This window comes from Pieris brassicae, chromosome 8, assembly GCF_905147105.1.
Source record: "Pieris brassicae chromosome 8, ilPieBrab1.1, whole genome shotgun sequence".
NCBI classification, from domain to species: Eukaryota; Metazoa; Arthropoda; class Insecta; order Lepidoptera; family Pieridae; genus Pieris; species Pieris brassicae.
The window spans coordinates 9,017,784-9,043,834 of NC_059672.1; the positions used below are offsets into that span (position 1 = coordinate 9,017,784).

Genomic DNA, 26,051 nt, shown 5'->3' on the forward strand with positions numbered 1-26,051 from the left:
CGTTTCACCAAAATTTATTCATAAGAACATGACTGTCTATGCATTTTTTTAATTTATCATCGTGATGAGTAATTATTACCTTACAAGGATAAAGCCAAGTATTGTCAGGTTCTTGTGTATCAGGGTTAACATAATTCTTTGGTTTCACAAACGGGAACAAGTCAAACTGATTTAGTTGGTCTAAAAGGAATTGAACTTCCTTTTCAACCATTTTCAATTGCTGATATACGGCTTGTAACGAGTTTTGACCTGAAATTTAAAAAATCGACAGTAAATGAAGATGCTCCTACTTATTTACGGACCTTGGAACACGACGGCTGTACATTGTATACTGTGTGTGCGGACCAACACAAATCAATCAAATTATTATATCTAAAGATGCTTCTCGTAGATAACGATTACACATTCATTGTTCGTTTTATATTCTCATCTCTTCCTGCGCCTATACTAACTGAAACCCAAGATAATAAGTAACCAAAAGCAGCTGCGGAAGATCAGAGAAAGTTGTAAAAAATACACTGTATATATCATACTTAAAATGTGAGACTTATAATTATTTGAATTATTTTTTCTAAAGAGGATATCCTAAAATACCTTTAGTTATGTCCTTAATGTAATCTTTAATTCCGAGAGCTGTCCACGTAATTCTTGTCAATCCGGGAAGGATGTGTCTCTCCATGTCCAGAAGATGGCGCTTCATTAAATGAGTTTCGGATGGGCTGAGTGACTTAGTGCTAGCTGTATATTTAGAAATAATAATTTCTAATGCCTCTAACTCGTAGTAAAGTCGAGATTTTTGCATGGCCACATCACGAATGTTAGATGGTAGCTGAAATCCTGAAAAATAATTTAAATATTGTTAAAACAGTAACCTCTTGATCACGGTTATTTTGTCAGAAAATAATGTGTAAAAGTTCCATACAATCACAATACCACCCGGACAAAGAACAATATATATATATATATATATATATCAATTCAGTTTATTTGTCATTGTGTTTCGTAGTATAGAATTTTTAAAAGCACTGCAATTTTTATTTTTATTTTTACGTTACATATAATGACTATACAGAGTCGCCAAAAAGTCGTGGATCTAACGCAAATAGGGGGTAGGTTTTTTTAAGGAAATTGACTTTCTTTAAAATTCGAAGAAATCTACATCTCATCAGTACCAATCTAGTGGAGATTGGTGATGAGTCCTTGCGTTAGACATGCTATTTATGGTTGTTTATACACCCAGTATTGAAGATAATATTAAGTTATACGATATAAAAATATATAATTTTAATAAGAATTAGTAAAAAAAGTATTTTTTCTTATAAAAACGCATAATAAATTATAACTCTGCAGCGGTTGAGCTTAATATGGACTTCCCATAGAACATTTGTTTTGCAGCTGATGATCCCATCTAATAATAACTACATTATTATTATATAGGTACTCACTTTGTGCATGTACTGTATTTAAGGTTAATATGGATGAGCTTTGTAACATACCTAGTTTCTCCATAAGTTCGGCTTCATGTATAACGAGGAATATTTGCTTATCAAAGTTCGGTTGAAATTCCAATTCATATTCTTGCATTAGTTTATGAACGGTCAGGTCTCGCCAAGTCACATCAGTCTGATAAACAATTATTCACAAACAAAACGAATAACTATTATTTCATTATATTAGATATACAATAAATACGTTACCAATCCTTCTTTGGCGAGTAACGATATTGAGCTCGGGGATCGAACATTTTCATAATGTTGGCCCGGTATCCTCATTAACATTACTGAAAATATTGTACCGTTAGCAACGATAGGCAAGTAAAAAACTCTATAAGGCAGACAGAGTACATTAAGGATGTTTACATGCTTTATCTCTGCGCCGCTTCTGTGCAAGTTCCTTGTTTACAATGTCAGCTGGTTTCAGAGACCAAATCGAAGCTTTCTTTTTTGCCACGTGAGCTTTTCCTGCAGCAGTTAATTGCATGCCGCGTTGGGTAGATGGCGCTTCCTCTGTTATAATAAATATAATTAGATATGTAGGTATACAGTTATGTATATTTCTCATGAATAGTTGAATGTGTAGCGGCTGAAGATGCGAGTGACGGGTCCGCCAGGTCGTGAGCTGTCGCGCGTTTAATAATCTATTTTATAAATATTATAGAAGCACGATAACTAGCACTTTGTAAAAGCTATAAGTTTAATAGTTTCAATTTTTACATACTTGTTCAACAAAAATAACTTTTACTTTACCTTCCTCTTTCTTGAAGACAACATGCAGAATGTTTTTTTTCATCATATCGTCCACAAATTTTGATGCTCCGTCGACCCATTCGTTGTACTTAGTGTCTTCGTAATCTTTGATAACCTTCGAAAAGGCTTTGTATTGAAGAAAAGCTTCTTTCTTTTGTTCGCATTCGTTTAATTTTTCGATCTGTAATTTATATTATGTAGAAATTAATTTGACTAAGCATATTAAGTACCTAATGGTGTCATCTGGAGTAAGCCTGTACTCGTGAATAATTTTATTTTTATTTATTTATCTACAAATGTATTAAATAATTATTAAAAGCGAAATATAATTTAAGTTGTCGAAGTTAAATGCAAGAAACACGAGATGTATTCCGATGGCGAACGACACTTGCGGAGGCCATAGGGGGCTGTACAGCCATTGATGATGATGATAATTATGTGATAGCAAGAACGTTATGTATTAAGATTATACCTTCTGAAATTTCATAATAGGCTGTTTCATCCTATTAAAAAGTGCTCTCGCCCAGTAGATGGCGCCGGCCATCGGTGGATGATATCGGAGCAGTGGAGGGTTTTTACGAAAGCGCTGGAAGCACCAATAAATACAGTACTTTCAATACATCATTATTTCTTGTTTAGGACAACTGCTGTTAGAAGTATGTAATTATTAATGAGTGTACAGTTATCTAGTGGTATTTGCGAACTTTACGCAAGAAACTGATATAGGCGACTATGCGGAACATAATGAAATTTACCGAATACTGTTCGATCTTGGGGCAGAGTACCAAAGCATTGAACCTAGTGAACCTGCTAAGTGAACGGTCAAGTTAACTTTTGTATTCAGCTTATAAAATGTTTGAGCAAATACCGTAAACTTGTCCTCGACAGCTGTGAGCTCTTTTAAAAACTGTCGCATCACAAGATCAAACTTCGTCTCGAGTTGTCGTTTTATGGAGTCCCTGAGGTCATACTCCACGAACTTAAGTAGCACGTCAAGAGCTTCCTCAGAGTTCCTACAAAGCATAATTATACATTTTCGATGCCAACATGCTTTTGCGCAAGATTAATCATAAATTAGTTATGATTAATAACAGTTTTGGCAAACATACTCTTGTGCTATATAGAAAAAGAAATAAGAAGGAAATAATAATAATAGGAATTAAGCTTGACTAAAGACAATTATTACTTATTTAGAACATTATTCAAAATAATATATTTTTCAAACTAGTCCAGACTTGGTATTCTGATAATCCGTGATTGCAACTAGCAACACATATCACTAACAGAACTCTCTTTGTCACTCCCTTATTTTTTAAATTTTATGGAATTCTGTCAGCACTTTCATTTTACGTCTTGGAAACTCCAAGTAGAGGGAATTTGTAGTTAAATTACCAAGTGAGTTGTCATACATATAACAATAACACATTTTTTTATAAAAAGTGGTAATTGTCTAAATCTTCATCAGATTATTGAACATTGAATGGAAATATCTATAACAAACGTATTATGGGGAACCTTGTTTAATTTCAAACTACATACAAAAACTTGTTTAATGCAGTGTATAAATATCTCCAAAGAAATGAATATGGCAAAGATAAGATATTATTAACTGTACTATATCCCATCTGGCAAAGGAGCCACTTATGTAGGTAACACAATTTTAAAAATATCATAGTATAACAAAAACATTATCAGTGTCAGCTAAAACGGATTCTCTCACGAAATAGTAGGATTTAAACTATACAGATATTTTAAATTATCCTTTTATCCATCCAGATATTTTAAATTTTCTAAGTTCAGTAAGGGATCTATAAACAAGATAAATTAGTGTTGGTACTCTTGAGATTGAATCTACTATTGCCTACCTACCTTTTTAGTTGATTCACGAGATCAAACACACTGAACTAATATTACCTATGTATTGTATCTTTCATAAAAACTAAATAGAAGTTATATTAAAATAATTTATGAAATATAATAACTATCATAGTAAAAATGTGCCTAGATAACATTATAAATAAATCATATTTTGTATAATTATAGTTTAATCAATTACATTCTTAATTACAGGAATAATGAAAAAAACAATAGAAAAAGACTTAACAATGTTTATTTGTTTGTTGGCAAATGTAAAGTCATAGATTAAATCAAAACAATGATATTAAGAATAATTAAACTGTAGGTTTTTTTGAAAATTTTATTTATTTTTCTGAATACAATATACACCTAAAATGATAATGCTATGTATGTATGGTATGTTGGATTAAAGATTAGCTTACAATTAATTGATCAAATTCTTAAATACTTTCAATACCATTTCAAGTGATCAACACTGATTTTCCATTGATGAAATATTACATATTATATATATCTATATATTAGACAGTATGCCTTGACTTACTTTTAGCACTAAACATAAAAAATGTGTCGTAGTTTTATAATTGTTTCCATCTGTTACTTTAAATTTTTATTGAACTGGACAGTGAAATGATGACATAACTTGTTATAATCAGGAAACTTACCGCAGATTACCAAAACAGGAATTAATGTAGTTCTTGGCCTCCTCTTCAAGATACCGCACTTCATTCCAGAAATCATTCATGATGACGTCCCAGTTTTCCTTGTTGTCGAACACAAACACGCTAAAGTCGATGGTTCGTATCGGATAGACGAGATTTTTTACACGCTTCCGGACATCGTCTATTTGTGTCGGATCGCTGATAATGGACGCTAGCTCTAAGCCAAATACACGCTCGAAGTCTATTAGAACCTACAAATATATAATATCTATATCATTTATTATATAAATGTGCTCTTCGAATGTTACGAATACTTTTTTGCTTAATCTTAATCTCCAAAATGACAATAAGCTAAAACGAATAACATTTTTGGTACCTGTATAGCATCGCCTAGATCTCGACCAACGGTCCCAATGTAATCAGTTCTGGTGAAAAGCAACGGCTGGTCGAACTCCCAGCGAGCTCCTTTCCCGCTCAGCTCGATATTCCGCCTCGTCTCCTTATACAGACTGTGCCACAGCTCCATTATCTTTTGGCCTGCGCGTGCTTGTGATAACACCTCTTCATTCGTTTTGCTAAAAACGATATCGTTTTTAATTAGTAAAATATATCTTCGAAGGGTTCGTTGTGTAAAAATATTTAATATGTTAAAGAATCTACAAATATATTCAAATGAAAAAAAAATTGAAGAATCCTTACTCAAACAGCTTATGGACATCCAGAAATCGTTCAAGTTTATCACAAAGCGCCCAGGAAATCCTAGCCATCAACGGTATCATAGTCTCGTCAGTGCGATAACCCTTTGAAAGCACCCACATCATGTAGATGCTCTCCACTAGTTCTGGCAAAATATCTATCACTTGCTGAAGCGGCGAGTCGTCTTCTATCACCTAATCAGGAAGTACGTTTATAGAAAGAAAGATTATTGATGTAATAATTAAATAATCATCATGAAATAAAAATAATTCATTGCTAATATGATTGATGAGTCCGAAGAAATTAACCATTTCAGGTTAATTTCTTCGGACTTAACAAATTGAAATGTACATTATTGGATTATGCATACGTAGTTAATACCTACTTATTATAATAACTTATATATAGACACGCTAATAAATATTTTGTTCTCTTCTGTATATCCGTCCCTATACACTCCATAACTGATTTCTTCGCAGATTTCGTCTATAGTTTCTAGTCGTCTTAGAAATCTATTCGAAGCAACATACGTATGTTGAAGAAGTTACCCTCATATCAAGATATTAGATAATCTATAATATAAAAATGAATCGCAAAATGTGTTGGTAAGCCCATAATTCTACAACGCCTGGAACAATTGTACCAATTTTTTTTTAAATGTTCGTTGAAGTCTAAGGATGGTTTTTACGGCGAGAAAAATTCGAATAATTTCCGGGAAAACCCTAAAACCGCCCTTTTCTTTTTACCATACAAACGTTTTGTAAATAAAATGTAGAGTCAATTTGATCTTTATTGCTATTTAATAAAGTTCATATTAAATTACAAGCACTCACTGGTGTCTAAGCAATGTCGCGTTCCGAAACACAACAAGTGATAATATCGGGAACCCGACCAAACTGAATAGTCAAAAAATGTAAGAGCTATATGTAGATCATTAGTACTGTTTTTAATTTAGTTGGCTTCGCGATGTTATTTCTTTTATTTTAGTTTCGGCATGCGACATAAAATGCATGTTTTCACGTCGTTACATCTGTCAAACACATCGCGTTAAAAAAAGGATTTCATTTTTTAATTATTAATTTAATATCCCTATAGCAAAATTATTTGAATACATACTAATAGTAAAATATATCAATGAGGCACACAATTTTGAAATATTTGTCACTTTTAGGTTTCCACTATGCTTTTAGATTATTTTCCAATCAGGTTTGAACCCTAAGTTCGCCTCTTTGTTTGAAGCCCCCTAGCAGACATCCCAGTCGGGATTTTTAGTGGGTCACAGAAGAGTGGCCAAAGTTCGTAGAAGCGAAGATACTTTGGTCACCCGAGCTGAACCTCACACATTGGCCTATTATCAGGGTGATGGTTCTGCCATGGGAATTTTGCGCCGAATATTAAATTGGTAGGAACAAAAATCTGCCACATTTCAAATCGTTTTGACAGAACGAAGTCTGTGGGGTCCGCTAGTATATAATATATGTATCTAAGATTATTTCTTTGTGGTTTTAATATACAGAGGGGGCGTACTCTAATCTTTCCATCAGAGTCTACAGTTGTAAATTTAAGTACAGTTATTGACAATCGTGACCAACTTCGTCTTTTAGGCTGAAGCGCCTTCTACAAAGTTTGAAGCAACTAACTTGACCACTCAGCTAAAGTGAAGGGTAATCGTTGGAAGGTAGTACACTTAATGTGACTCAAGATCAACTTAACAAGAGGAATAATGGAAACGAATTATTATAACTTATTTTTGTATATAATGAAACATACTGTAAAGAATCTCATTAGTGTCGAGAGGAATTTCAAGTTATCTCCAGCTAAATTATATTGTTCTAGCAATCTTTCTTTATATTCTCTGAATCCCTAAAAAAGAAAAAACGATATTCCAATAAGAAATGCCACGAGAATTATATATAAACTTTTTTATATCAGCAACTTACATCTAAATAAGGAGAATTTGCTTTTTGAAGCAAACCCAATATCTTGACAACCATGGGCTGCTTGAGTTGTTCGACGAGTAACGATATCTCTGCGTCTCTTTCTCGCCAGTACTTGTACTCAGCGACGGGTCCTTCCCCTTCACGCGTCTATATCGTAAATGTTTTAATAGATAAATACCATTACTCACATGAAACAATGTGTTAATACGTAAATACTTACTTTTCCCAAACAGGCAGTAATAGTGGAGTCGATATGATTTTGCCACATAACAACAGCCTCTTCCAGTTGAGCAACAAACTCAGGGTCGTTGGTGTCAATATGCGCATGCGGCTCACTCAGCGCTGCTATATTGGGCATGGGCAACTGTATCTCGCCTTCGATATGCTCTATAGTCCTAAAATTTACTTTCATGTTTACCCAGAAATATATCGCTTATAAATTTTGAAGTTTCCTTTAGAACATCGTATTTATTCAGAGAACCAAATCTAAAAATACATTACCACTCAACTATCGCCACAAGTTCGTTGATATCTGAAATTACTTCTTGGGCCGTTGTCTTCTGCTTATCTGCTTTTTGTGTAATTTTACTCTTTTCTAATGGGATATCTAAAGACGATGACTTCTGCAAGCGGTATTTTTCTAGTCACATTATATTTAACTTAAAATAACTTTAAAAAACTTATAAAAAAATAAGGTGATTTTACCTTCGCTGTAACGGAAGACGTCGGTCGTGTTACTTTATACATTTTAGCAGGTATTACTGATTCCGATCGCATATTTTTCATTCTAATAAACAAGGAATTAAATATTGAAATAAACAGAACATTGTTTTAAAATAATTGCCCGCCTAAAATATATTCCAAGTTATACCTTCTCTCAGCATTTTCTCCACGGGCGATATTTGACATTCGTCTGTAATCTGAAGGTCGTAAATAATTCACCTGGATTAAAAAATATGACGTATGAGTTATTCTAAATTTACTATTGATTAAGAACATCTGTGAATGTGTAACGACAGCTTTCTAATTATAGACATGATTACTCCACAGAACATTCCATTACCATTATCACTTATCTCGTTTCTTAATTCACCATAATATTGAGGTTTTTTCTCTAGGTATACTGAAAACTATCTCTTCTACAATGCTTTATTATTATTAGAAGGAAATAATTACATCAGAAGCAGTTTCATCCATCTTGTGATGTTCTCCCGCGAACGACATTTGTCGCGAGAGCACTCCCTGAGACGACTGCTGCGCCATCGTGCTGATCTCGCGAAACTGCTTTTCGAACAATGGGATGAATGTCTGCAAGGAACGAATGAATTTTTAATATCTTGTCTTTCTGTATATATATTCAAAACTAACTACTAAAGAGATTTATTCGTGATTTTAAAGATGACCTATGTACTTTATATAGTGCAATATTTAAAGTAGATAAAAACCTTGAGCTGCAACCCTAAGCTCATCAAAACCCTTCCACTGGTGCAGCCAACCAGTACATACTCCGGCATTCTCAACTTCGTGATTCTGGCGGTCTCGTGCAAAGGAATCTCCTCCTGGGTTTGCCTCACAAAGTAAATGTAGCGACGATTGCGGTTTGATACTTGCGGAGTAAATGAACCGAATAATGGTACCAGTTTTGGATATTGTATTATTTTTGGTACCGATCTCTGAAAAAATATATTTCCGAAATAAATCAGTTAAAATTTAGTCTTACATTAAATACATTACACACATACATTAAATAGTAGTTACTATTTAATGAAAGACTGTATAATCGTAATTTCCTTTAACTAAAATCAAAATATGAATACTCACAATAACAGTATAATATTCAACTGTCCCATCCACCTCGGGATCAAGATCTTGTGGAGCTACAATAAATAATAATAATTTTTAAATATTTTAACACAAAACAAGCAAGTCACTGCATTAGCTTAGCATAGCTTGCTTTCTATCACAATGTTCATCTATTATAAAATTATAATTTAGTTACGTGGTGGAAAGGAATAAAAGTCCTCCGCTACGACTGGTGGCTCCTCCTCTTCTGCTTGAAAGTAGACAGAGGGCTTCGACTCCATTTCGTTTTCAGAGACTACAGTAACGGCTGCCACAGTTTCTATGTCACCAGCATCAGTTTCTTCCTCGGGTTCTTCTGAAAGTAGTAAACATGGTTCCTTAAATAAAGTTAAACGTTTCTTCTAATTATTAATAAAAATTTAAAATAATTAAACTACATTTAATGTAAATAGGAATTCTATTTCCGATAAAAAGAAATATGAGACTTGACCAATATACCTAGTCTTACGCTTTTCATACTCTTCATACTTTTCATGCTCTTCATGCTCTTCATGCTTTTCATACTTTTCATTGATTTTGCACTTTTTGCTGCATCCGGTTCGATTTCAGGTTCTGGTTCGGGTTCCTTACCTTTCTTCCCTTTTTTCTTTTTAGGTGGAGGCGGTGGCGGAGGCGGCGGTGGAGGGATAAGTCCTAAAATAATGGGGAATTACGTCTCGCGATTCATTTCTACCCATTTACGAAATTTGTTTAAAGCAATTGTAGTAAAACTCAGGAACGGTAGTATATTTTTTAAAGTTTTACCAATTTCAGACCTTATCTCCCAAGTACAATACTATGATTGATGATACATGTCAAAAAGTATTGAATTATAACATATGCGAGTAATGTTTAACTGTATACTAAAATTGTAAATATATATAATAACAACTTATAGTAACTTACTCCATTCAGTAAATTCCTTATCCTCGTGAATAAGCTTATCAACGATGATTTTGCTCACAAAAAATGTCTTCTTGTCTAAAGATAGTTCATTTGGAAGAACCGGGACCGTTACAAATGTAATCATTTCTTGTCTTGTATCACCTAATCAAAAACATGTGTATTAGTAATTATAATCTAAAAGGCCGGTTTTCAAACTGAAATGATGCTGTGTCACAGTTACCTTCAAACATATTATAGAAGAGCTCCTCATCCTTCATGCCGATGTAACTGAGGATGCGGTCTTTAAACCACTGTACCCGAGGGTCTGTGTACAGGTCTAAGTCATAGGCAGGGATCTCCATTGACTCCATAGACGTGGTCTCAGACATGCTTTCTTCACTTAGCGGTGACAATACCAACAAATAATTGTTCTAAGATTTACTTTAGTAGGAATTTAAGCGCGTGATTAGTGAGTCAATAGCTGGCACTAGATTACAAAAGCTTTTTATAACCAATACTTTTCATGAATAATCCCTTAATGTCACTATGTAGTGTCGGTAAAACAATTGAACGACGAATCAATAAGAACGTTGCTATGGAAACTCAATAACATAGTTTTAAAGTGGTATATTCTCTTTGGTAAATAAAAGACTAGGTTAATTTTGTTTTAGTCTTATATTAAAGAGTATTTAAAAAAAACTGTTAGACCTTTATTTCCCCGAATAGGGGCAGTAAATAATAATAGGTATTCAAAGAATAAACTAAAACGGACGATGAACTCCAATATAGTATCAAGAAAATTGTAGTAATGCAACAAATAATGTGTAAACGAGCATTGATTTTTACATATGAATGAATTTCTGTAGACCCGCGAAACCATGGTAACATTTGTATCTAAAGACAGCCTTTCAGGTTTCTAGCACCACGCAGAGAGTGCAGGGTATACTGCTCTAGTAAGGCTGGAGAAAACTGTTTCGTTTGCTACTTTCATTTAATTTGTGTTGCGCATAGTGGTCGATTTTCGCATGTTTAACCATTTGGCTTTACTCGCTTGCTGTTGCTCACGACGTCGATCGCGTCTAAATTAGAAACACAAACAAGCGATAAAAAAATTCAAAATTATACAAAGAAGCTTATTAACACTTTTAAATAATAACATATACTCAAAGCTCTCTCTTCGATTGTCCATTCGTTTAGTATGAATAACCTTCTGCGTAATGCAAAAAAACGAAATGCATTAATTTTTTTGCATAAAATGCAAGGGTTCTAGACCGATTATAAATGATGAGGGATTGAATCTGGATGATACAATTTGGAATCACCTTGGATTCAAAACTTCGATGGGACCCTCGTATTAACGGATTGGCGAAGAGACTTAGTTCTGCAGCTTACGCGGTTTAAAAAATTCGCTCGATACAGCTGGATTTCATCTCGTTCATTTTAGTTACTTTCACAGCTTAATGATTTATGGCTTATTATTATGGGGTCATGGTGCTGATGTCTAAACTATTTTCATCCCGCAGAAGAGAGCTATATACAATTTAAAATGTAGGGAATCTCTGAGAGATAAATTCAAAGAAATTATTTACTTACCTTTCATACGCAATATATTTATGATAATATTATGTAATATAATATAATGATAACTTTAGTAGAATAGTAGTTTTAACATTATGTGTATGTTACTCATAATGTTAAAACTTGGAACAAACGCAGGCTACAAATTCCGCGTACTATCTAAAGTTAGTAACTTTTCTTTAATAAATTCGCAGGAGCTCTTTTTAAAAAAAAAAAAAAAATTAAGAAATGTATTAAAGAAAAGCTGTCTAGAAAGGCTTACAATAAAGTTAACGATTATCTAGTTGATAAAAATGCCTGGGATTAGTGCTAGACAGGCTACTTCTTATTAATTTGTGATATTAGGTCCTTACATATGAAATTGGCGTTTTGTATGGGAGGAACAAAAAGTCGAATATTTTTAAATATAATATATTTAATTAATCAAAGTATGAACCATTGTTTTCTATGCACTTTTGCCATCTCATAGGTAGTTCATTGATCCCTTTACTAAAAAAAACAGTCGGACGGGAATCAATAAAATCTGTGAAGGCGATTTGGACTGCCCCATCAGAGTTAAATTTTTTCCCTTGCAAGAAGTCCAAATTTCGAAAAAAATGGTAATCTGTTGAAGTAAGGTCCGGGGAGTACGGAGGATGTCTTAGGCATTCCAATTGAAGCTCTTCTAATTTGGTAGCCGTCTGTTGTGCAGCGTGTGGTCTAGCGTTGTCGTGAAGTAGCAGTGGCGTGGACCGATTGACCAGCCTAGGTTGTTTAGCCGCTGATATCTATTGTTTGCAATTGCTGACAATAGACATCAGCCGTAATAGTCTGGCCAGATTTAAGAAAACTGCAATGAACAATACCGGCACTAGTCCACCAAACGCTTACAAGTAACTTTTTTGGGGTTAATTTTTGCTTGGAGCAGGATTTGGCTGGCTGGCCAGGATCCAACCATTGCGCTGAGCGCTTCCGATTATCGTAAAGAATCCATTTTTCATCACAGGTAATGATTCGGTTTAAAATACCTTCATTATTGTGCCGGTTCAGCAATGTAACGCAGCAGTCGACGTGCGTTTGCCGGTTTGCTTCAGTCAATTTGTGAGGTACCCACCTTTCAAGCTTTTTAATCTTCCCAATTTGCTTCAAGTGAATTAAAACAGTTTTATCACTAACACCGCAGCCTGCAGCTAACTCGGACGTGGTTTGCGATGGATCCGCTTCCACAATAGCCTTCAATACTTCATTATCAACTTAGGTCTCAGGCCGTCCACGGGGCTTGTTCTGCAGGTCGAAATTTCCAGAACGAAAACGTTGGAACCAAAAACGAAGTGTGTTTTCTTTTGCAACATACCATACCATATACATCATTCACCCTTCGATTCGTTACCGCAGTACTAGTGCCACGGCGGAACTCGTACTCATAAATAATGCGATACTTTAAGTTTTCCATTTTGTAAAATGAGTGACGCAAACAGAAAAAAACAGAAGAAAGAAACAAATGAATGACGGTCATCGAAGTACAAATACAACAGTAAATAGCTGTACAAATTTGAATTTGAAATTCCTAACCAAAGCGGAGGTATTTGAGGTCAAAGTGGCCAGTACGACAAAACGCCAATTTCATATGTAAGGACCTTATATTTGTTGTATATATAAGTGATGTTTGCCATAGTCATTTTGTATAATGATTTGCCATTTTATAAGAGTACCAAGAGTTTTTTAGGCCGGCCTTTTCTCTCGGCTTGCACCTCTGTCTTCTTTGCCGATGAGTAGAGATGTCTGCAATACAAATTTAATGACGTGGAATAAGTGATACCTGTACCTTATATTCCATAATAAACATATTTGAATTTTTATTTTTACTGTAACACAATTTTTATCATAGTGTGATAATGGAAATGAATGTGGAGTGTCATAATATTTTTGTTTTTTTTTAAATAGACTAAAGTAGATTAAATATCTTTAATTGCTAAAATGTTAAATTTAATTAATTGGTATTTATGCCATTTTTTTAGTTCCATGCTTCTAAATAACATTTTCACCCTTAAGAATAAAAGAAAACCAATAGTTTTGTATTCATTTAATTTAGATTTCACTTAACATATACTTTTTTACTTATAACCTATTATTAATATAGTAAACGGCACTGAAAATGTTTAAAATAAATACTTAACAATTAAGAAGTTTAAATAAAAAAAAACTATGTGTTAAATTGGGGTTGTGGAGATATTTTTGGATAACCGTTTGGTTCAGGCGCATCCAAGTCTTCGATGTTGGAATTTTTATTTTTAAATGTTTGGCTTTGATTCTGGATAAAAGACGATGCACCATAACTTGATGGGTGCTTCACGGAATAATCTACATTAGTAGTTAGATCTTCCTGATACAAATTTTCTGATCCTGTCGGTAAACCAAATTCGTTTATTTGAAAAGTGCTTAGTATTCGTTCTTTATCTCTTTCGTCGTTGAATTTATATCCTATTGATGGAATTAACTGTAAGCCAAGATTGTCAATTCTCTCATTATTTGATTTTTGCAGGTGTAATTGATCATTTATTTCTTCATTTACTCGATTATTTTCATCATTTTTATTCAGTTGCGAAAAAATATAAAACGACTGATCCTTGTTATAAGTTAGTACCTTATCATTATCGAAGGGATGCGACAAGGTTCCTCTAATGGTATCTTGAACTTGTGCAGTTATTCCATTTGTGGATGTTAATAATGAGCTTAAGTTTGGTGGTTCGACTTGTTCTTGGAAGGTTTTTTGATTAGACATTTGTTCTAATCCATTGTTGAAAGGTAATTGCTGAGAGGGAATAACTTCTATATCAGGTAAATTTTGCCTTTTATTACTTATTTGAGTTCGAAAGTTTTTATGCCCGTTTAGTTTCGGAAGAGTAAATAGGTTGTTTTTTATATTTGGTAGGTTGTAATAGTCACGCGTCACTTCTGGAACTGGGTGTTGATATAGTTGACCACTATATATAAGGTTTGAGTTTGGTCGTAGCTTCCTAATCCTACTGTTAATAGTAGAAAGTCTTGAGTCAACGGGCCGTATCTGGCTGTGTGATAACTTCTGAACAGGTGTGTGATGTCTTTGGTGATAATATACATTTTGTGGTCTGTTGTGGTGGTCCCGTGTAGCTGCGGATTTCTGTTGAGAAATAGCTAGTAATGGTGATGAAATTAGCTTTTTGGAGTTGTGTCTGTTGACATTGTTATTAATAAATTGTGTTGATGTAAGCTCTGAAATTTTCCTAGTTATATTTTCGGCATTACTGTATCTATAGTTCTGAACTTGTGGTGTTGGAGTTGTTATTACATTCTGCTTTGCAATATTGTTATAGTCTTTTGCTGCGTTCAAAGAGTCCGCCAGAAATGAAAACACCAGATCCTGTGAATTTGAAATATTTGAAAATTTTCCTAATGATAATTTCCCTATAGGCATAAGCCCGGCACCAGTTTTAGTAGCCAAGTTATTTGCATATACTAAATAATTGCTACTACCAGTATTTAAAACCTCAAAGTCATCAGAAGAAGTTTCGTTCTTAAAAATGATTTTGGCAATTTTTTCAGGTATGGTAATTTTGATAGAAACTGTCCTCTCTATAGTATTTACGGGTTCTAAATAGAAAGGTAGATTAGAAAGTTTATTTTCAGATAAATTATTTGAAATTTTGAAGGGAGGTTCCAAGTGACTTGATGGAATCGCAATTATTTTAGAGCTTTTAGTAGGATAATCTGGATACTTAGATGCCAACTCTTCTTTGCTTACAATTTCGTTATGAACTTTTAATTCATTTTTATCTAATAAGGTGTTCTCATTCTGATACTGAGCAAAATTTTGGAGTGTTGACATAGGTTGTCCAATTTTATTTCTATCCTGTATAATATCATTAACGGTTATATCAATTTTTTCTTTTGTTAATACATCAGTAAAACTTATGTTGTTATGGTTAGTGTTAACTTTCAACTGCTTTGTAACGGTAAACAACGGGGAAATGGTGTTCTTTTGATCAACTAACTCGTATTGAGGTGTTTGAGAGGATGACGCTGCTAATAGATTTTCTTTCTGTTCATTTTGTATTGGTTGTAAGTTGTAAGATATTTCTGCATTTGGTGAAGGTATATAAGTATTTGGTAGTGATCTTAAAGTCGTTATTTCAGACCGTGGTGGTGTTGTAGTCGTGCTTAAGTCTTCTGGATCTAAATAAAGTCTATTTGGTAAATTAGGACGGAATGTTGTGGGAGATCCGTTATATAAAATATCAAGATTAGATTCTTGCTTTCTATTAGTATTTTTTTTATTGTAAAAGTAATTATTAGTGGTTCTTGTACTAGATTGATAGTTTTGTTTTGTCTTGTCGTAAATAAAAGGATTAGACATTGAAGGCGATGACGACTTTTCGCTAGTGTATGTGGGCTTTATGATTAAATTTTTATTTTTTGGTTTTAATATCCAAGTTTTGAAAGTAATTCTTGATTTTGGACTACTTGCATTTTCACCGGGTACAATACTTTTAAAAGCTATAGTTTTTGATATAACAGTGGGTGGAATATTTGTACTTACCAGATTTTGTTGAGCTTCTACATTTATTACGTTACTATTACTAGCGTGTACTGTTTGTGCTTGATTAGTTCTATATGATTCAAATTCTAATTGCTGTTTTTGATTGCTAAAAGTATTGACTTTACTGTTGCGATTGTCATAAGAATTTAATTTATTATAGTTTGTTGGTTCGTAAAGTGTTGTTTGAGTTGGGCTTGGAGTGTTTGTGCGATATACGTTTCCTTGGTAGCCTTTAGTATTTTCAGAACTTTGTTTATTAATAAATTGAACGTTTCGGGTATCCTGATTTCCTCTATATAAACTATATAGTGGTGAGGATGTCGATGCAGCAAAGCTTATATCATTTGATAAATGTTCACCGAAGGATTCCTTAGAAGGTACATATAAAATGTTATTATGACTTGATGTGAGGGCACCATTGGGATACAGCAACTCTGACGGAGGTTTGTACGTTTGTGTTACTAAGAAATTGTTTTTCATAAATTCATTACTAATAGGATTTCTCATGGGATGTGTAATCATTTTTCTAACATCTTTTAAAAGTTGTGGTCCCGGTTTAAGGTTCTCAAAACGTTCGTTATTATTCTGGATTTCCTGTTGACAGTTTACGTTCATCCACCAATCACAAACTAAGACGGCCTGGTTAAACAGTGTTCCGTTGGGGCAAAGAAACGACTGAAAACCGTAAGTAGTTCCTGCTGTGCAGATTCGAAATACCTGACAATTCGTTTCTTGGTCGGCATAATAACCTGCACAATTTAATAGAAATATGACTTGCCTGTGTGTTTTTCTTTAAATAAAAATATGATGGTCAATTGACAATATAATACCTGGTTCTCGACCCGCGCATGAAAAATGAGTTCTAGGAATCGCATCTAACGTAGGGTAATCTCTGCCTGCATCTCCTGGAACATTCAGCTTTATATTCCAATCGAGATTATTGTCGTTTTGTCCCTCTACTTCCCAAATACTCCATGCCATTAATATGCTTACTGGAACAATGAAGGTTTTTTTAAATCAAATTGGCATATAATTATGAAGATATCATTCAAATGAATGGGGGTCTTTCAAATATAGAGTTCTCAAAGTTTTTGTAGCAATGACAGAACCGACAAGCAAAAAGCGTATAAATGAAATGAATGACTTCAATGGGTAGACTGGGTACGATGCATGTAACAATAGTACTTGTTGAAGCACACGGCTCAATGCTCTAGCGCGATACGGAAGCTTAAAAAAACGAAAAATTATCCCTTATTACTTTGTATCTAATTTTCATTCACTAAAATAAGCGAAAATATTACTTAGTCAATATTTAATACAAAATAAGACTTTCGTTAACATAAGATCGTAACGATAGATTATCGAAAAGTATGTTTCATAAGTAAGCAACAATAAACAGGTAAATACATTTAAATAAAAGTTCCATTGATCACATCGAAGTGCTACAGGAGTGACCCATTGGAGATATCACAGCACACAAATATACAGTATTGACAATATTGTTAATCTTCATAGTCATAATAATAATAATAATGAAAAATTGATAAAGAGACAATGAATACCAATTTAAAAAGTTCCTGTGGCAGTGTACCTTTAACGCTGGCTGAATACCTATTCGTTGAGCCAGAAAAGCACCAGTTCTGGGGTCACCGGTACTATCTACCAGGCCCCAATTTAAATCTTAATTTAGCGCCTATCCACATGAACTCCACGGCCAATATATATTCCATACTCTACTTCCATACTCTCTGGTATATTATATTTTTTTTATCGATTTCTATATACAAAATATACATCAAATATCCAAAGACAATTAAAATAAATTAAGTCGGTCTTTTCTGCCTCAAATTATTATGTCATTAGGCATTTGTTTAATCTAGAACACTAATGTATTTTTTTATTTAGTTTAAGATTATACAATCCTATAATTGATTACATTAATGTTGCACATGGCAATCTGAGTTACTCAATTTAATTAATCAGCTTATTTGTTCGACGAAGCAAACATTCAGAAACAAAAGCCGATAAGGGCTTTTTACCGATTCCCTCTCGTTACTGCACCACATACAAGAATAGTATTATCTATGTTATTAGCGCGACCCGATTCCATTATCTACCTCTTTACAACTATAGCCTTTTAATTTGCTACAGCACTAAATTATTCCTATTGCTTCCTCGTTAGCAAACTCACCCGCGTAATAATAAATACGATGATAAAAAGGTAAAGGAACAAATATTAGAAATATAGTCCCTACAGAACCTAACAATCAATATTTAAAGATAAAAAATAAGTTTACTTACTGAATACATAAAAACGCCACATATTAAACATCACTACAAATCACAATATCAATCACAATGTCACGACATTCCGATCGCACGCGCATTTAGCCAAATGATCATTTTGTCGGTAAACTCTGGCTATAATCCGCCCTTCCATTAACCAATGGATTAATTTATTTGTCTTGTGCAATAATGTTGTGCTCGCGACACATTCTTTTTAATAGTAGTAGTATAAGTTCCAAAACCTGTCAAGGAAAGTAACTAAGCGGTTTGAAAATCATATTGCAAATTTGCAATTTAAACAATATATATTTATATGTTACTGTTATGTACTTTGATAGAAAATTGCCCACTTTATTTTCTTTTACGCGATCACTTTCCTTTAAAGCCCATTCTTCAAACGCTTCCTGCTAACAGCATTTCCCACAAATGCACTTTCGTTTAAAACTCTTTTGTTGTAAAAAACCTTTTGTGTAAGTCTATTATTATATCATTATTGAATACTATCGAGATGCCATTTCTTGAGCACTGTATTTCCGACAAAGTGAATGTAAAAATAGTGGCAATTTTCCAGTAAAGGATAACATTATTTTCGTTTAGGATTTCTTATCAAAGCATTTAATGCAATACAACTGCAGAGAGACGTCACTCATTGCAGGTTGTACAACACAGGCAATAGCTCCTATTGAAAAAGGTAAAAGCATCACGCTTTCACGTCGTGATATCTACATCATTGCATCAATTTAGCAGAACATGATCGTAAGCGAGTAAAAAGTAATATTTACAAATTAATAAAGCTACTAATCATGAGAATTGTGACACGCCATTAGCGCTTTGACAATACCTATTGCGTTCTCTTGATAAGTTCACCGTACACTAGATCTTTTATACAACCCGCATGAGTTCAATCGCACGTGTTGGTTTAAAATTTTTGTGTAGATATATAAGAAAATTACTAAGACGCACGCTTCGTTTGATTGTGGTTAGTCAACAGCTCATCCAGATCAAACACGCAATTGTTTTGTCTTTTGTTTTGCACTACTCTCTTGGCATCTTCTATATGTCTATACATAAATGATAAGATAAAATACAAGTTACACAAAGTGTACTTCATCTGCTAGGAATTGTTTTTGTAAACATAAGAATAGTTATTGTAACTGAATATATAAATATTCTATGATATCTTATTTTTGGTCATTCTTATATATTAATCATCAAAAACTCACTAGATGAAACAAATTTAAAATTTGCTCAAAGCTTTTTGACGTCTAGTACATGTACAAAATTTACACAATATTTGACCAAACTTAGACATGTCTCTAAAATCTCTCATAAATTGTTTGCCATGTCGCATAATCTACGACATAACAATTAATTCATCAATTTTTTATACCTACGAATCGTGTGAAAATGGAATAAGCCAATATGCTGTGACAATAAATTTAAGCAATATCGTGAGATAAAATTGTGTACACAGAATAAACTTTAATTAATCTACTGACATAATGAAATGTGTTTTAAATTTATTTACGTATCAGTATAATTATAGGGACAATATTTCAAATGCTTAATTTATATAAACGTAGGTGCCAGGACAATCTAAATGATGCTCTGGTGCTATTAAAATACAGCTGTGTTTTGCGGGGAAGATTAATGTGAAATATATGAAAAATCTAGATAATATTAATTTGTTTGGTCCTACTTCTTGATGATCCCGATTTGATGCGTTTCCATATAAATACTAAATGCAGAAGATCAAATTACATATTATAATATTACATAACTAAATGGAAACTGTTATATTATGGGACATTTCAGATATTAGGGCCAACTCTGTTATGTCATCTAGATTCTTATGGTAAATTTTTTTACGTAACATAAACAAGAGAATAAACATTTAAAGAAAACTAAAAATTTATGCGGCTTTAAATTAATTTAATGGCTATACCGAACAGCTTGTAATCAAAACATTGACATATGGGATTAGTTAAATAATCCGGTTATTTTAAAATCCAGTTATTCCACAATGGGCTTAGTGTGACACCATTTGAGATCCCCACCAGAGGAAAACCCTAATTTGGAATATAGATTTCGGGCGGCGACATTTCCAGCCACACAAAACGCGAAGACAACTCTTCCCTCTCTCCTCAATGTGTTCGATATGAGTTTTAGGACTAACTCTCCATATCCTTTTCTTCTATGAGCTTCAAGGGTGTACAAATGCCCTAGGGCTCCCATTTCCTTGACATAGCACCAAGCAATCAGTTCTCCGTTTTTAAACAGGCCATAACCAAGCTTGGCTTTGATTAATAGGTGGTAGTACCAAATCGACCCTGAATATTTGTGGGGCCAAGTGTCGTTGGATATATGAGCGTATTCATCGGTCAACGCCTCGAACGTTAGCTCTGGGGGTAATCTGAGAAACACACACGTTAATGATTAAATTAGAAGATGTGTAAGGTCATAATCATTAACAGTGATTAACAGTGATACGCTAGGCCTAGTGGTCCAATGCGAGATTTTAATGGTTTTACTTTTATTTAATGTTCATTAAACTTACTCAACGTCGAAATATGGTGCATCATCCTCGATATAAAATGTTTCAGTTGTTGTAATACCTTTAATAAACATCCTCTTCTCATGTAAAATAGATTTGAAAGCGTCCGCCACTTGTATAGGGGAAAATGCCAATTCTATCGGACTTTTCCAGTTTATGAGTTTCGTTTGTTTCAGCGCTTTCACAAGGTCGGTCGTGACATCTTTGGTGGGTTGGATAATTAATTCAAAAAAGTTTCCCTGCAAAAAAAAAAATTGATAACACTGATCTGTGTCTCAATGTCTGACAGTTGTCAAAGGTGGACTTTGGAATACAAATTTGTCTATTTCATCGTCATAAAAATACGTAATGGAATATGATGTTGAATGACTGATAACACTTCTTAATTTGTTGCTGTGTGTAAATTGTGCGCCTGCTACAAAATATATAGCAAACTTTGGCGAATTTGTTACACAATATTAAGTAATACAAATTGTTTTGGATTTTCCCGAGGTGTTCAAAATTAAATTTTATGTAATAACTGTGATAATAATGTGAAATACTTTTCGTTCATTTTGCTATTATTAATATATCTAAATTAATCACATCTTGAGACTTATATTCTTCAGCACCTTGCGGTTTAACCATTATAAGTTGCTTTTTTTCATATTGTAATTAATAGTTATATAATCAAAGATCTTATCTATATGACCAAAGACTATGGAAACCGCATTAAAATGATTCTTGCGAATTCTCACTCCCGTAAAGTGATGTGTGAACAAATATAAGAGTATTAACAATGAATCCATAGGGCATAGAGGTCACGGTCGACATACATAATTAAATCAAAACTCGTCATACTTATTGGTGTAAAGAAGCTGGTTTATAGACCTTCAGTTCGGTTACACAACAGTCAACATCTAGTACTTTACTAATATTGAGTTATCTGTGATTCACAAACAGGAAACGAGTTCGGGTTTTTCCAACAGCTGTGCTAACACATAATTCCATATCATTTTTATTGAAAAAATAAGAAACCATTTAGTACCTTGTAAACCTTGAGTTCTTCATTTGAATTCGTCAAAAATTTGTAAAGTTGAGTTCGACACTCAACACTGCGCATTATGTAAGCATAGGCGATTTGACTAAGCGATAGCGGCAATAAATAAGTTGAAAATTTCCTGTTACCTTTACATTTATTCCGACCAGACCGTTGCACATTTCCCCATAAGGCACATATGCTTTGAAACCGTAATCAGCTCCGTTATTAATTATTAATTCTTCAATGTCCAGAACTCCATAGCCAGATATGCCCCGAGGCCAGTCTCTTTTAAACACAGCCTTGAGCTCGGGCCATCGCTCCACCGGTAGAGGTACTAAGGGTTCGTCGTACATTGCATTACAGTTACACTAAATAAGAATAATACTGATCACGATTTGTCAGACGCGAGCGGTCGAGAGCACACGCTTTTTACACTGCGGCTTTATTGACCTTGCTATGAATCGTAATGGTGATATCAGAGTAGGCATATCAGAGGATTTAATCTGTCTGCATTATAAGACAGCGAACACAAGAGAATTTTACTCTTTTAAATGGTAAGTAAATCTCAAAGTAATTAGAAATGTATCTTTTTAATTTGACGTAATATTTTTCGATGTGAAATTTAAAGACGAATATAGCGAGCTAAATATATATGATTCTATCACTGTGGACACAGGAGACATTTGACAGCTCATTACTTCGTATATAGCAATTACTAATTCCTTTCTGCTAATCTACGAAGTGAAGAACGCAAAATGCTTTAATATTGTACATCACTAGCGCTATCTAACGCATTTTGCTTAAAATAGCGGGATTAAAGTAATAAAATACATCTATAAAACTTTGTATTATTTCAATTTTAGACGTTTTTAATTCAGTTCAAAAGCGTCACATACATAAACCGTTTGAATTTAATGCACTGTATTATTGTCAGCTTGTGCTAAGTCACACCTAAACGTTGGTTGCAGTTTGCGAGCCAAAATTAATACACAGTATACAAGTATACGTAAATAGTAATAAATCTTTATAGGTTACCAAGTTTATAAGGAGATTCGTACTGGAAAAATGGCTAACCTAGGAAAGGGGAAGTCTCTGTAGATAGGAACCCTACCAATACATTTGAAGCTCAAATGTGTCACTTCCCTTGATTAAAATGTTCTAGGATAAGACTACAATCCTCAAATAACCAGGTTAGAAAAAAATCGTACATACCCGAAAATGTGCCCAGCTCTGCAAGAAGTCGCGACTTATATCAATTCCAATAAAATATTTATTTTACTGGTCACTGAAATGCATATGATCGACAAAAGAGTAATAAAAATGAAAGGATACAATGTACTAATCATCCGGATAGAACATCTCATGCTGAGGAAGCTGTGATAATTAAATAAAACATTAGACATCATATCCTGCTACAATTCAAACATGCGCACACACAAGCCGCTATAGATAAGCAAGACTCACTCAATTTAGCTGTAGTGTCCACCGTAGTAGACACCGTATAGTTGAACATATGCATAATGACTTTTTTCATACACTCAACTGCAAATACACTGTAAAAGAAGACTGGAACTAGCTGAAAATATGAACTAGTCCATCGAATAGATGAGCCAATATCAACAGGTGAACCGACCCATTGGTCAACAATCCGAAAAAAATGGGCTCTACACGAAAGTCCAATCGTGTCTAGATATCTCCTCAGACGTTTTGAATAAAGCCCAATAAGATTTAAAGAAACTGCTCAGACAAAATGAAAATCGCGCCTTGCAATATAAACTACAGACCTTGTCGCTATATAAGGCAGACGAGTATTCACTCTCAAAAATAACGAAATAATAAAAATGCCAAAAGAACTTAAGACAAGCTAATCGCGACCGGTCACGAAAACCATATGATAAAGCTGAGCTGTTGAACCCAACCGAACTGATTCTTTTTTATGAAAAATATTCATAAGTAATAATGTCTTATTGTGTCTTTAAATGTAAGCACTTCGTCCGTTTATGTTTATATTTCGCGGAAATCTCTAATATTTATGAATATTAAATAATTCATTTTAACTGAAGCGTTTTAGATATAAAAGGTGAAAGGTGTTAACAGTAGTGTAAGTAGAAAGTCGAATACTAAATTTGTATGAAAATGACAGTTCGTGTTGACAAATTTTCATACAATATAGTTTTCGACTTCCTATATACACTACTTTTAAAGCATGTAGACTAAGCTCCAAGGATAAGCTAAGTTTGCCAATGTAATTCGCAAGAGTAGAAGTTGTATAGAAGTGGAAAGGATAGAGTTATGTTACTCTAACTGATTTTATAGTGTCGAAAATTTTACCTATATTAACAGAAACGTCTTCGCTACTTCGTAATGACATAAAAAAAACTTTTCCTTCCAGCGCTCTAGATGCGGTAAATATAAGTCTATAGTTTATGACTATTTTTGGACAAATTTATTTTATATCTGTTCATATCAAATCAGTAATCAAAATAAAGTGAAATTAATTAATAAAACACAAGTTAGCGATATAATTTTATATATTTATTTTTAATTATTAAAAAAAAATTGTTGTCTGTAATGTGGGTTTAGGGTGAATTGAATGGAATTATTATCTCTAAATTAACATTATGTTGTATGATATAAAGGAGGAGTTAATTAAAATTTTTAAAAAAAATCTATAAACTAACATATTTATACTCGATGATTCAAATATTTTTTAAATAATCAGAGATCATATGATATTATATCGCTAATAAAATTCTTTAAATGCAAGAATTATTTACCTTTTTACTGTAATTTTTGTTGTAATAAGCAATTAAATCTGTAGGAGATTATGTCGCTCCATGTAACTCTGTCGCTTGTTCCGCACTCTCGCTTGTACGCTCGGCTCAAGCTGAATGTGACAGTGACTCATGTTTCTTCATCATCAAAATTTAACATTTCTAACTTGTATCCTACTACAATAATATAAAATGACTGAATACTTGAAAGTCAGAAAATGCTGCAAAATGAAACAGAATGTGAAGCCTGACGCGAAATAAAGTGGCGGGGACCAACTATATCTATAGACCTATGTATATTTAGTTCTATTACAATCCAAGCCAGTCCAGCCATAAGTTCTATTACAAATGAAAATGCATTTTTTTAAATGAAGTAATGTAATATTATTAAAATTTATACCTACATATTTATCAAATCTAAGGGAAAAAACATTCTATTCGAAATGCCCACCTTTGTCTTTCATACAGGCATTTAATCTGATTGGCCATGACTCTAGGGATTTACGTACTGTTACCAAGGGAAATTTCGCCACTGCTTGCACCACAGATTTTTAAGAGATTCAATGTCACCGTGTCTTTTAGAGCAGGGCATGTCCTCTAATACTGACAATAATTTGAAATCTAAATTTAAAAGGTCGGAGCTAGATGAGGGCATGTCTTTAACTCTTATAAAGTCCAGAAGGATGGTTTCAAGCCAGGCTCGGGTAGTTCGTGCCTTGTGAGTTGCAGAATCTTGCAAAAAAATATTAAATAAATGCACAGTATATTTATATAAAGAGTACTGCTGAGAGGTTTCACAAAATGATTCAGGACGGTATCTTGATACACTTTGGCTGTAGTTCTCACTCCTTTCTGACAAAAATGTAGTTTTGTAACTCCTTGATAAGACACGTCGCACCATTCCATCACCGACACAGGATGGTGACCACATTGTACCTTTCCGACCACTTGAGCTTCTTTAGAACTGTAAGCGTACAGTGATCAGGGGAAGGAACCACCGACATTATTGCGGTGTGATACTACGATGCCTGAAGTTACATTCCGGCAACGTGCTATCCGTAAACATTTATTTTCCCTGGATATCCATAAGTCGAGCGGGCCTGATGGCATCCCCCCAATTGTGCTGCGTACTTCTGCTCCTGAGTTGGCTCCGGT

At 33.7% G+C, this 26,051-nt stretch overlaps 4 protein-coding genes across 8 annotated transcripts in view; 1 reads left to right on the forward strand and 3 right to left on the reverse strand.

Annotated features, from left to right (window-relative positions):
* The window catches only part of LOC123712911 (dynein axonemal heavy chain 10), a 37,637-nt gene extending 27,001 nt beyond the window's left edge, over positions 1-10,636 (reverse strand). The window contains exons 1-24 of the mRNA XM_045666279.1: positions 10,370-10,636; positions 10,150-10,290; positions 9,703-9,897; positions 9,401-9,559; positions 9,223-9,278; positions 8,847-9,074; positions 8,578-8,709; positions 8,273-8,343; positions 8,107-8,188; positions 7,903-8,024; positions 7,622-7,796; positions 7,402-7,548; positions 7,232-7,324; positions 5,465-5,655; positions 5,142-5,340; positions 4,769-5,016; positions 3,115-3,259; positions 2,719-2,832; positions 2,247-2,427; positions 1,860-2,006; positions 1,698-1,780; positions 1,497-1,623; positions 595-837; positions 80-249 (exon numbers count right to left, since the gene is read on the reverse strand). Of these exons, the coding sequence (XP_045522235.1) occupies positions 80-249; positions 595-837; positions 1,497-1,623; positions 1,698-1,780; positions 1,860-2,006; positions 2,247-2,427; positions 2,719-2,832; positions 3,115-3,259; positions 4,769-5,016; positions 5,142-5,340; positions 5,465-5,655; positions 7,232-7,324; positions 7,402-7,548; positions 7,622-7,796; positions 7,903-8,024; positions 8,107-8,188; positions 8,273-8,343; positions 8,578-8,709; positions 8,847-9,074; positions 9,223-9,278; positions 9,401-9,559; positions 9,703-9,897; positions 10,150-10,290; positions 10,370-10,517 (3,597 nt within the window). The 5' untranslated portion in view covers positions 10,518-10,636. The remainder of the gene's footprint in view (positions 1-79; positions 250-594; positions 838-1,496; positions 1,624-1,697; positions 1,781-1,859; positions 2,007-2,246; positions 2,428-2,718; positions 2,833-3,114; positions 3,260-4,768; positions 5,017-5,141; positions 5,341-5,464; positions 5,656-7,231; positions 7,325-7,401; positions 7,549-7,621; positions 7,797-7,902; positions 8,025-8,106; positions 8,189-8,272; positions 8,344-8,577; positions 8,710-8,846; positions 9,075-9,222; positions 9,279-9,400; positions 9,560-9,702; positions 9,898-10,149; positions 10,291-10,369) is intronic.
* Positions 10,637-13,835: 3,199 nt separating this feature from the next.
* On the reverse strand, positions 13,836-19,538 carry LOC123713790 (putative uncharacterized protein DDB_G0271606). Of its 5 annotated transcripts, none has more exons than XM_045667640.1 (4): positions 19,389-19,538; positions 18,563-18,789; positions 17,092-17,253; positions 13,836-17,010 (listed from the first exon to the last, which is right to left on the reverse strand). In XM_045667640.1, exons 2-4 carry the CDS (start codon positions 18,591-18,593, stop codon positions 13,889-13,891), a joined length of 3,315 nt encoding a protein of 1,104 aa, XP_045523596.1. In that variant the 5' UTR covers positions 18,594-18,789; positions 19,389-19,538; the 3' UTR covers positions 13,836-13,888. The 5 variants fall into 5 exon arrangements, with proteins under 5 accessions (XP_045523596.1, XP_045523597.1, XP_045523600.1 ...); XM_045667641.1 differs by lacking the exon at positions 19,389-19,538 and having other exon boundaries at positions 13,836-15,085; positions 16,262-17,010; positions 18,563-18,846; XM_045667644.1 differs by lacking the exon at positions 19,389-19,538 and having other exon boundaries at positions 13,836-14,845; positions 18,563-18,846.
* Positions 19,539-20,458: 920 nt separating this feature from the next.
* LOC123712884 lies at positions 20,459-22,573 on the reverse strand. The gene is made up of 3 exons (XM_045666239.1): positions 22,269-22,573; positions 21,105-21,340; positions 20,459-20,960 (listed from the first exon to the last, which is right to left on the reverse strand). Exons 1-3 carry the CDS (start codon positions 22,473-22,475, stop codon positions 20,561-20,563), a joined length of 843 nt encoding a protein of 280 aa, XP_045522195.1. The 5' UTR covers positions 22,476-22,573; the 3' UTR covers positions 20,459-20,560.
* A 48-nt stretch (positions 22,574-22,621) lies between these two features.
* Positions 22,622-26,051, forward strand: part of LOC123712881 (receptor-type tyrosine-protein phosphatase kappa) — a 56,396-nt gene continuing 52,966 nt past the window's right edge. The window contains exon 1 of the mRNA XM_045666235.1: positions 22,622-22,676. The gene's annotated coding sequence lies outside the window, so the exon portion shown is untranslated. The remainder of the gene's footprint in view (positions 22,677-26,051) is intronic.

Excerpts from the sequence above, each read along its gene's own strand:
- LOC123712884 (XM_045666239.1), bottom strand. The coding sequence starts at position 22,475 with ATGTACGACGAACCCTTAGTACCTCTACCGGTGGAGCGATGGCCCGAG. Across the intron at positions 21,341-22,268 it reads TGGTCGGAATAAATGTAAAG|GGAAACTTTTTTGAATTAAT; the intron begins GTAACAGGAAAT and ends TTTTTTTTGCAG. Across the intron at positions 20,961-21,104 it reads GCACCATATTTCGACGTTGA|ATTACCCCCAGAGCTAACGT; the intron begins GTAAGTTTAATG and ends TGTGTTTCTCAG.
- LOC123713790 (XM_045667640.1), bottom strand. The coding sequence starts at position 18,593 with ATGTTTAATATGTGGCGTTTTTATGTATTCA. Across the intron at positions 17,254-18,562 it reads GTGGCGTTTTTATGTATTCA|TAAGCATATTAATGGCATGG; the intron begins GTAAGTAAACTT and ends TCATTGTTCCAG. Across the intron at positions 17,011-17,091 it reads ATGCGCGGGTCGAGAACCAG|GTTATTATGCCGACCAAGAA; the intron begins GTATTATATTGT and ends TAAATTGTGCAG.